Genomic DNA, 11,195 nt, shown 5'->3' on the forward strand with positions numbered 1-11,195 from the left:
GCGCTGGGAGGAGCGGGGATGGGGTGCGCTCAGAGGAGGAAAGAGATGGGGAAGAAGAGGGGTAGGGGTGGAGCAGGTGCAGGAAGAGGTGGGGCCTTGGGGGAAGAGGTGGAGATGAGTGGGACCTCGGGCTGAGCAGGGGTTGAGCACCCCAGGGGAAAATTAGAAGCCAGTTTGGGGGTCCTCAAAAAATTTTAAAACAAAATGTGGGTCCTCAGGTTGCTAAAGTTTGAGAATTTCTGAATTAGGCAAACCTCTGTTTGTACCAAAAGTCTCATCTTAACTCCTTGAACACAAGCACCTCGTTTGCCTAAACGTACTTGCTTTAATGGAAAAGAAAACATTTCCTACCAACCACCCCAGCAACAAGCAGACTTGTTCCATTTAACAGAACCCCTTTCCTCTTTATGTAGCCATTTGGTTTTACAAGTGATATGTTTTTAATTCCAGTAAAAACAACAACAGTATTACAGAAATATTCAGACTGTATTATAGTCTATTTGTTGCAGCTTTTATCAACACACTAGCAGTTTGTCAGGCCTTTCAACTTACTTTGGCTTTGAGGGATGGCTTTACACTATCCAGAGTGTCATCTTCCAAAGAGGAAAGAAAACATCCTGTGACCCATACACTCAATACCAACACACCATCACTCAGATTTTCAGATATATTTAAGGTTATATGCATTATCATTTGATATAAATTTGTCAGGTGCAACATGTTTTACATCAGTCAGCATCAACTTTATCATATATAAACAGCGTTCCATGAATTCATAATATATACAAGAATGTTTAGTCTGGCATCACAGTGAAAACCCACAATACTCTAATGCGGGAGGGGGGAAATTAGTGCCAAGTTTATTAGCATTCAAAATATCACCTCCCTTCCTGCAAATCTTTACTTACACAATTAAGCCTTACACTTGTGTAGTCTCATTTGCTTCAGTTTGACTACTCACATGTCTAAGAACTATTCTTATGATGAGTTAACAGTTTACAATATCACGCTCTAACTGTTATTCTTCACTGTGTTATCCAACACTTTGTTAGTCGCTAAGATAGAATCCTTTCCGTATACAAATTGAAATTTGGGTGCTGTCTGCTGATCGCTGGTCCCTCATTCAATAAATCTGATCTCATGGTAGAAAGAATTTATCATCAGGGTCTGAAAACTCTGATAAGTATCGAGCTGCTTAATTACAAGGTTTTCTTGGAGGTCTGTATTGCAAGTGTCAGCAAGGTGACATAATAATTTCCTCGAACTGTGGCAACAATTCCATCTTGGACTCCAAGAGAACCTCTCCTTCCAAATCTACCATGCTACATCCACCAGTAATTAAATTTTCCTCTATCAAATACTTTTTACACCCTAAACTCTTCAATAGCTACTTATATTACGGTTGTTGCTAGAGTCCATGGGATTATCCATTATTATTACCCAGATAATTAAAGTAGAAGTACAAAAGTTATAAAGTTTATGAGGTACAACTCATCAGAAGAATGTGAATTATGAATTTTCAGTACATTGTCAATTGGCGTTTTCCACAATACCAAAGCTACAACGCTCCTTTAATACTGTACACTCAAGCAATCAAACTGGCCCAGAGGAGGAGACGGGCTAATAAGGATATGTCATGACATATGCTAATAAGACGGGCTAATAAGGATAAAGCATGACACCTTTGGTCATGAGGAAATATGAATGCAGACCACAGCCTACATCCAGATCAGAAAGGGTCACATTCCTTGAACAAGTAGCTAGGTGTCCCAAGTATTTCAGTTCACAATACTAACCAAACTAAGACAGAAGCTACTATACGACTCAACGACTGTTGCTTTTTTGTGCCACAGTAGTCAGTATATTTTTTTAAAAAACCATAATGTCAAGGTTTTATCACTTGACCACAAAAATCTAATGCAGTGATATTTAGTCTACAAGGTCTCAGTAAGAAACAAGAACTTTTAAATACAATTTAAAATAAACCTGACTTCACTGACAAAAGCAACCAGCTGTAATTTCAGATGCTAAGTTCCTTGCCAGTCATTTTAAACATATAGCTGCCTCACTGTTGTACCAGGGTACCACAGATCTGACATTAATACACTAGATCACATAACACATTGCATTACATAGGCACAGCATAAGCTAAGGGATGAATTGGGCTTGATTCTGAATTTCCAAGATTTTGACATTTTAAGGCTAGCCTCTAAGGTTACTTTTGCGTAGTTTGCAGTATATTTGGATTTATATTAATAGAATCCATGTTGCTTATCTGAGACTCTGGCACCTTGTGGTCTCTGCAAAGGTTGCCAAAAAAAAAAAAGTTTTGGAAGTCAGAAGTATCAGGGCAACTCCCACATGGGAGATATGAGGAGGCAGACAAGAGCCTGTTTTGACCTTGCAAAAATGGCAGCCCCCAAGTTTTCCAAGTACAGTAGTAATTTCTAGACATGAAAAACACAGTCTTAGAGCTGAAACAGTTTCTATACATAAAGTTTCAAGAAATCAGAGTTGTCAATTTCTCTGTCTGGGGCAAGACTGGACAGGCCAGGACTCTATTTCGTTCATTTAGCTGCTCTATTTCTTTGAGAGATTTTACAATAATCAAACTGTCTGATTTTTAAAAATAGCCAGAGCAGGCAGTATATTATTGCACTAGATGCTATAGGGTCCCTTCTGTAGGTGCTGACAGAGAAAGATATGCAAAATGGACCTCTCTCACACCAAAGCCTTGTTTATTTCACTTTGTAAACATCTTAAGAAGCAGATATATGTATTGCAGGTAACAATGGCCAATCTAATCTTTCCCTCTCCTGCAAGAAACTGACAAGATATTTGAAAGCTTTGTTTTCTTTCTCCTCAGTGATACCCTCCCCCAAACCAAGAGGAAAAGACAGTGGACTGAGCCAAGTCTCTACAGTCTTATTTTCTTCTCCTCCTGGGTTCTTGGGGAGGGAGAACCCCTTTGTTTGTTTGTTTGTTACTGGTGGAAAGAAAAACCACGTGGCTGTTATTGGGGGAAGGAAGGCAATGTAGTGTAAGATATAGAAAGTGAATAGTAGCATGGCAGGGAGTAACCTGCTGCAAGGAGAACATTAAATCGGGGAAGAATGAAATTTGATGAGCAAGGAGGATTCTTTTCACATAGTGCTGGGCAGTGATCAGTAGTTATTCCAGAGTGGGACTGTAAGAGGCAAGGTGCGGGGAAGAGAAGGAGATGATTATCTTGATCTGGTCAATAGCCTGGAGGAAGGTTATTACATTATGCAGCGCAGCGAAGATTACTTGACACAGGAAGTTGATGGGGCAGATTTTGTTTCAGGGAATGAGGTGTCCTTATATACAATTACCTGAGGAAGAGCTACCAGATGTATTACCTGGTGAAGGTGTCAACCACCCCAGCCAGGAAGGTGATGGGACAGCACCCCTTGACCCTTACTACCTCCCATCTCCACAGCTCGTACTTGATATAAGGCTGTGAAGAGCCAAGTACCTGTCTGTGAGGATGGGAGGTAGCAATTACCCTGCCCTTGTCAGGGAAGCCACCTCTCAGATACCGTCACCTGGGTAATGCCCAGGGCAAAAGCAGCATGTCTCCCAGGAGTCAGCCACACGAAAGTAGGCATCAAGCCTAAGAGGTCCTGGCCCCTGGGGAGTGGAACAGACCACCTACCGGGGCAGGAGGTGACAGCCCTGGGGGTGGGTGGGGGAGATCAGTGTGGGGTGGCGCCATGAGGATAAGTCCAGAGCAGTCTGGGAAACAAAGTCCCTTGGGAATCCCAATCCCAGAGGGGGAATCATTCAGGGGTGAGGTGCAGAGGGAAGGCCCCCTGGAGGTGCCAGTCCCAGGAGAGATCCGAGGGGTCCAGCCCCAGGGTGGTGGTGGGGGGGGGGGAGTGCCAGCCCAGGGAGGGTGGGAGAGAAAGTCTCGCTGGTGTCAGTCCCATGGGGATGTGGGAGGGAGGTTCTCCCGGAGGGATGCGGGTCCATTGCCGGGGTGTCAGTTTAATGGGTGATCAGGCACAGGGATCCGGTCCCGGGGGCAGTCCAGGCCGGTGTCCGGTCGGGGGGGGGGAGGTGTCAGAACCGGTCACGGGGAAGGGGTCCGGTCCCAGGGGGCAGTTCGGACCAGTGTCCGGGCCAGGGGGGGCGGGTGTCAGGACCGGGCGCAGGGAAGGGGTCCAGGCCCCGGGGCAGTCCGGACCGGTGTCCAGGCCGGGGGAGGGTTGTCAGGACCGGGGGGAGAAGGGGTCCAGGCCGGGGGGTGGGGGTTGTCAGGACCGGGGCGGGGGGGAAGGGGACCGGGGCGGGGGTTGTCAGGACCGGAGGGGAAAGGGGTCCGTGCCGGGCGGGGGGGGTGCCTAGGCCGGGGGAGGTTGTCAGGACCGGAGGGGGAAGGGGTACGGGCCGGGGGGGTGTCCAGACCGGTGTCCAGGCCAGGGGGGGTTGTCAGGTCCGGGGGGGGGGAAGGGGTCCGGGCCGGAGAGGTGTCCGGACCGGTGTCCAGGCCAGGGGGGGGGTTGTCAGGTCCGGGGGGGAAGGGGTCCGGGCCGGGCGGGGGGGCGGGAGGGGTCCGGGCCGGGCGGGGGGTTGTCAGGACCGGGCCGGGGGGGGGAAGGGGTCCGGGCCGGGGGGAGTGTCCGGGCCGGCGGGGGCGGGAGGGGTCCGGGGGGGGCGGGAGGGGTCCGGGGGGAGTGTCCGGGCCGGCGGGGGCGGCAGGGGTCCGGGGGGGGGAAGGGGTCCGGGCCGGGGGGAGTGTCCGGGCCGGCGGGGGCGGCAGGGGTCCGGGGGGGGGAAGGGGTCCGGGCCGGGGGGAGTGTCCGGGCCGGCGGGGGCGGCAGGGGTCCGGGGGGGGGAAGGGGTCCGGGCCGGGGGGAGTGTCCGGGCCGGCGGGGGCGGGAGGGGTCCGGCCCCGGTACCTGGTGCAGCGCTGTCAGCCCGTCCACGTTGGCCGTGTTGACGCGGGCGCCGCGGGCCAGCAGGCGCTTCACCTCCTCGGCGTCGCCGCTGGAGCAGGCGGCCAGGAACACGGCGCCCTCTTCGAAGCGGACGCGGGGCGCCCCCCCGCCGCGGTGCCGGCCCCGGGCGCCCGCCGGCGCCCCCGGCTCCAGCTCGGTCAGCGAGCCCTTCCAGCGCCGCAGCTGCTCGGCCCGCCGCAGCCGCGCCGACTCGGCCCGCTTCACCCCCAGGTGCCCCGGCTCCGACATCGCCGCCGCCGCCGCCGCACTGAGGAGCAGGGACCGCAGCGGGCTTCACCCCGGAGGAGAGCGCAGCGCCCCCGCCGCCATGTTTACGACTCCTGGGCCGCAGCGCGCAGGCGCCGCCGCCCTCAAGCACCGCGGGACACGTAGTTCCCCCCCCTCCCGCCGGCCCTGAGCGGACTACCACTCCCAGCATCCTCCGCGCCCCGGGGCCGCGCCCCTCCGCTCCGCCCGCCGGCGCACCGCCCGCCCCCCCGCGGACTACAACTCCCAGAATCCCAAGCGGCCAGGGCAGGGGGCGGGGCAGCCTGCGGAACCGGAAGCGCTTTCCCCGTCGTGCGGGTCGGGACGAGGGTCCTGCGAGCAAGGCCCCTGGTGCAGGCCGGTGAGTACCGCGGCTGAGAATGGTGGCAGCCATCAGGGGCCTCAGGAGCTCACCTCCCCCCTGCCCAAAGCAGGGCCAGTCCCCAGTTTTTGCCCCCCAGATCCCGAAATGGCCCCCTCAAGGATTGAACTCACAGCCCTGGGTGGAGCAGGCCAAGGCTCAAACCACTGGGCTGCCCCCCCCCCAATATCTGGGGGCAGGGGTGCCAAGAAACCCCCCCCCCCCGGTTTTGCACGACAGCCGTAGCAGCCCGGGGGCTTCTGCTGCAGCCTGGCATCGGAGTTCGGCTCCTCGGCGGTGTCCTGCCGCGACCGTCCCCAGCTGCGGATTTTCTATGCGCAACTCACAGAAATAGATTTTTAAATGTGTTTTAAAAAGCAACACCTGTCCGGCTGCACAGGTAGGCCTTGAGCCTGCAAACACTTCCGCACAGGTGGCACCTTAAGCACGTTACTGGGCCCACTGAAATTTGCGGGATTAGGGCCTAAAGCATTCAAATGTCCGGAAGTGTTGATGCTGAACTGCAAGTGCTTGCCTAACTTTACACATGAGTGGTCCCATTGAAACCGAAGGATATACTCACATGCTTAAAGACAAGCACGTGTATAACTGTTTGCAGGATCAGGGCCTAAAGGCGCACATACAGACTTTCCCCTGCCTCCTAAGTGTGCATCGTGATCCAGTTTTTAATTAATAATAATAATAATGAATTGTAATAAATTAATATAACATGTTCTTTCTTTTTGTCTTCTCTTTGATCAGTAGGAACATTTGATTGAAAGGAAGAACTTCGTTGTTTAGAAATTAACTCACTCGTGCCTTATTCCAAATTCAGTACGCTCCCTTTGATACATCACATCTGTTTGTCGTGGGAATATTTTTAAGGTTACAAACTGAGAAAGAAGGAGCAGCAGATTAATTTTTAAGTAACAAAGTTCCTATTTTCATGAACAACAACAAGCAGAGAAGGAAAAAAGAACCCAGAACATATTAGATCAGAGCTGAATTGTTTCAAAACAGAATATTTTTCAGTTTTCCATTAGGAGTCAGTGACTACATTTTATTCGATAGTTTCAGTATGTTTCTGTTACATGTACAATAGAACCTCGCCAATACGAACACCAGAGTTACAAACTAACTGGTCTGCACACCTCATTTGGAACCAGAATTACGTGATCAGGCAGCATCAGAGAAAAAAAAAGGCAAATACTGTATGACTAAGCAAAATGGCAAGCAGTAGGAAGCGCAAACGTGTCACACTTTCAATTGACACAAAACTAGAAATATTAAAAAAACTAGAAAGTGGTGTTAGCCTCAGCAACATAGCAGTAGAATATGGTATTGGGAAATCCACCATCACCGATATTCGGAAAAGCCAGGAAAAAATAAAGCAATTTGCAAAAGAAGCCAAAGACAACGGAACAGTAAAAAGCAGGTGTATTGTACGCAAAGCTGCTGATGATGCTTTTGATAAGGCAATGCATCTGTGGTTTGCACAAGAGAGGTCAAAAGGCACTCCTATAAGCGGTGTGATGGTTACAGAAAAGGCAAAGTTACTCTACCGAGAAATGTATCCAGACAAAGGTGAGAACCATTTTAAAGCAAGCACAGGATGGCTCTGTCGGTTCAAAAATCGGCATGGAATACGGCAGTTGAGGATGCAAGAAGAGTTCCTGACAACTGACTGGAATGCTGCTGGTGTATTTAAAAACATTTTCAAATCATTTATTGAACAACATGAACTTACTCGGGACCAAGTGTTTAACTGCGATGAGACTGGCTTGTATTGGCGCCTGCTTCCAAACAAGACTCTGGCAGACAGTTCAGAAAAACAGGCGAAGAATTTCAAATCCAGTAAAGATCGGGTCACGCTGATGGCTACTGCTAATGCAAGCGGGGATTTCCGTCTCCCATTGGTGTTCATTCACAAAAGGGCGAAACCTCGCTGCTTTGCAAACGTCACTATGTCAGCTCTACCTGTCCATTACTACAGCCAGCGCTGTGCTTGGATGGATAAAGGCATTTTCTCCGACTGGTTTTTTAAACACTTTGTTCCGCTTGTGAAAGACTACCTTACCTCAAAATCGTTACCTATCCGAGCTGTGCTACTGATGGATAATGCGCCATCTCACCCTGCCATTGAAAATCTATTGACGGAAGACGGAAGCATTCGGTGTTTGTTTTTGCCACGAAACGTCACCAGCCTCGTTCAGGCAATGGACCGAAGTGTTCTGGAAAACATGAAATGTCGATACAAGCGAAACCTCTTACAGCGATTATTATTGGGATCAATGCAATTTGAATCTTACACAGATTTTTGTAAACAGCTGACAATCAAAGATGCTGTCTACATGTGTGCCGAGTCCTGGAGTGAGATTAGCTCTGAGTCTTTGAGACGCTCATGGAATACACTTTGGCGGTGTATTGATAACACTGAACCAGATAATTTGGAAAACAGTGACCGGATGGAAATAAATCAACTAGATTTTTCTAAAGAGCGACAGCTTTTGGATATCACCACTGAGGAACAGGAGGAATGGCTAAATGCAGATAAACATGAGAACGGACACCCTATTCTTACTGACCATGAGATAATTGAATTGGTACGAGAAACAGCACAACCAGACAGTGACAGTGATAAGGAGGGGGAGAATGCCAAAAAGGTCCCACACATGCAAGCAGAAGAGTGCTTCACTGCCTGTCTTCAATGGCTTGAACAACAGCCTGAAGCCACACCGATTAACCTAATGATGCTTCACAAGCTACGCACCTTGGCAGCAAAAAAGCTTGTGAGCAACCTCAGGCAAAGTACCATTAAAGATTTTTTCAAGTCTACATAGTTTATGCTGTAAAGTTAAGCAAGAAAGTTAAGTTTGGATACTTTTCTTTTTTAAATTGTCGTTATAAAGACTAGTACCAGTATGTTTTGCTGCCGCATTTTTTTAGTGCTATTTGAATGGACATTTAAATTGGTGGCTTTTATGTTGGCTTTTTTTTCATGGATAACTAACGCTAAAAAAGAAGCAAGAGAAATTACTTAAAATTGAAATCTGGTATTGTGTTAAATGTAAACTACTAGAAAAAGGGAAAGTTTTTTTTTTTTTTAAAAAAAGATTTGACAAGGTAAGGAAACGGTTTCTGTGCTTGATTCATTTAAATTAAGATGGTTAAAAGCAGCGTTTTTCTGCTGCACAGTAAAGTTTCAAAGCTGTATTAAGTGTTCAGTTGTAAACTTTTGAAAGAACAACCATAACGTTTTGTTCGGAGTTATCAACATTTCAAAGTTAGGAAAAACCTCCATTCCAAAGGTGTTTGTAACTCTGAGGTTCTACTGTATTCTATATTATGAGCTCCCTCTGGTGGTCACAGTTGGCACTTAACTTCCCTGTTACGTATTTATTTGACGAACAATCATTTTGCAGAGCCTATGGGGGTGTGAGCCTATCAGATGCTTAGCATTCTGGCCTGATCCAGCAAAACACTTAAGCACATCCTTAACTTTAAACATAAGGGTAGGCCCATTGACTTCAGTCTGTTGTGCAGGATCGAACTCTTCCTGAACAATGGCGCTAACTGCTCATGGTAGTAAGCATTATGCTTGGTGTTAAGTGTTTGCCGTTTCAGGCCTTACGCGGGCTGACTTTGATATAGGAGGGAGACCATGGTTTTAAATCATGCTTTATTAAAATTCAGTCTCCTGGTTGTTAGTGGTTCCCACATCTGTTGCATCTTAGTTGTTTTTTTATCTCTGTTTGCAAAAATCTCTATAATTCTGCATTAATTGTGTTTTCAAAAAGGACTTTCGCTGTCAGTGTGACAGATGTGGCAGTTTCCTTAAATATCATGGTCCAACCTTATTGAATGACGTTAAAGCTTATTGAATTAATATTCAGTATCTTAGGAGTTCATTATATTAAAAATGAAAATGTGTATGTATTATCGTGGGATTGTATAGAACATCTCTAGGGAGGAAACCTGGCTAAACGTTTACCCTCGGAAGTGTTATGAGCTTAGAAGACTCTTTGATACAATGTCCTAGACAAACAAATTAAAGTGGGATTCCTAGGAAATATTTGGGAAGAGGTGAAGGAAACTTCTCACCTCTGGACCCACCCTTTGACCCTGTGCTCTGAGGAAAAAAGTAAAGCAGACCTGCTCAGGCGGTCTGACTTTCTGGGGAATTCACAGTGTAGACAGGGAACTGCTCAGCCTGGAAAGTCATAGATTCCAAGCCCAAAAGGGGCCATTGTGATCATCTAGTCCAGGGGTTCTCACAACAAATTTTTGGTGGCCTCAGAGTGCAGCCACCAACTCTTGCTGGTGGTCGCTCTGATAATTTTTCCTAAAATACTTAATTAACTTTAGGAAAAACAAATAAATATGCACATACACACATCCAAATCATTGTAATTTATTTATATAGGGGATTTTTTGCAGACTCAATAATAAAAATAATGGACAGTTCTGTCTATTCTTTACTGCACCTAAAGAGAATAGAAACACAAATAAGGTGTTTGCATGTTCTTGTCTTTTTGCTGTTGTTTCTTTTGCTTTTTTCGTTGCTTTTTTTTTTTAGACTTACTAGCTAGCAAGTCTGCTGCTGTGAAAAGTGATATTTGTATATTAATATCATTTTTACAGCCTCCCAGCTAGCTTCTAAGTCTTGTAGCCAATGATTTTAGTTTATTGTTCATTTATTATGTGATATTATATTAACTAACCTGTTATGTCCTATATAATCATTGTATGTTAAATAGAGTTAAATTGTAGGATTGTAGAAGTATAAGATTGATCAGTAGTTAGGAGGGATCATTATTTATTAGGTATCTAAGTAAATAGGGCTGAAACGCAAGGCCTACAGGCTGAGGCCTGTAAGATTTCTGCTTAGCCGTGCTAGGCTTAAGAAATGCTTGACATAAGTAAGTGACCAAAGAATGACCCTATGCCACAAGATTATGGGAAAAGATGTACTAATGGGTGATATTCCAAAAAATTAACAATAAGAGTAATATTTTGCTTACAAGATACGTGGTAGTCACATTTTTCTAACACATGCCCTAACCACAGGGTTCGCTATGGGTGTAAATGCTAATGATGTATAGTCAGAATCACACTTTAAAAAGAGGGCGCCCAGATTAGGAAAATTGAGCTCCCTATGGGAAACTCCAGCAGGAACCATCCCTCTACTGATGATCAGTTGGCAAGGCAGCCATCAGACCTTAAGAATATCGTTAAGGATGTGAGTATGGCTATATATGTAACTTGTGCATAGGTGTGTATGGAATTTCTATATGCTTGGGTAATCATAACTTTAACTGTAACTTTAATAAAACTTGGAAAACAGACTAGACCTTGTACTTGTGAATGTCTGTATGGTCATTACCGTTGGTCCTTATGTTCCCAGAGATTCTAAATCTGAAGCAAGTAGCAGAGGTGACTTTCACTCTGTTAAAAGAAAAGGAGTACTTGTGGCACCTTAGAGACTAACCAATTTATTTGAGCATAAGCTTTCGTGAGCTATAGCTCACTTCATCGGATGCATACTGTGGAAAGTACAGAAGACGTTTTTATACACTCAAACCATGAAAAAATGGGTGATTATCACT

At 46.8% G+C, this 11,195-nt stretch overlaps 2 protein-coding genes across 8 annotated transcripts in view; one reads left to right on the plus strand and one right to left on the minus strand.

Moving 5' to 3' along the window:
- Positions 1-5,300, minus strand: part of PPP1R12B (protein phosphatase 1 regulatory subunit 12B) — a 177,694-nt gene extending 172,394 nt beyond the window's left edge. For all 6 annotated transcript variants that reach the window (XR_014709168.1, XM_084611109.1, XM_084611108.1 and 3 more), the window contains exon 1: positions 4,923-5,300. Coding sequence is in view for 5 of the 6 variants with exons in the window: in XM_084611109.1 (XP_084467235.1) it covers positions 4,923-5,210 (288 nt within the window). In the remaining variant the exon portion in view is untranslated. The remainder of the gene's footprint in view (positions 1-4,922) is intronic.
- A 204-nt stretch (positions 5,301-5,504) lies between these two features.
- On the plus strand, positions 5,505-10,934 carry LOC311510981 (jerky protein homolog-like). Of its 2 annotated transcripts, none has more exons than XM_084611161.1 (2): positions 5,505-5,589; positions 6,352-10,934. In XM_084611161.1, exon 2 carries the CDS (start codon positions 6,816-6,818, stop codon positions 8,427-8,429), a length of 1,614 nt encoding a protein of 537 aa, XP_084467287.1. In that variant the 5' UTR covers positions 5,505-5,589; positions 6,352-6,815; the 3' UTR covers positions 8,430-10,934. The 2 variants fall into 2 exon arrangements, with proteins under 2 accessions (XP_084467287.1, XP_084467288.1); XM_084611162.1 differs by having other exon boundaries at positions 5,516-5,589; positions 6,355-10,934.
- The last annotated feature ends 261 nt before the right edge of the window (positions 10,935-11,195 follow it).

Source organism: Lepidochelys olivacea (genome assembly GCF_965140295.1).
Source record: "Lepidochelys olivacea isolate rLepOli2 genome assembly, chromosome: 21".
Taxonomy (NCBI): domain Eukaryota; kingdom Metazoa; phylum Chordata; order Testudines; family Cheloniidae; genus Lepidochelys; species Lepidochelys olivacea.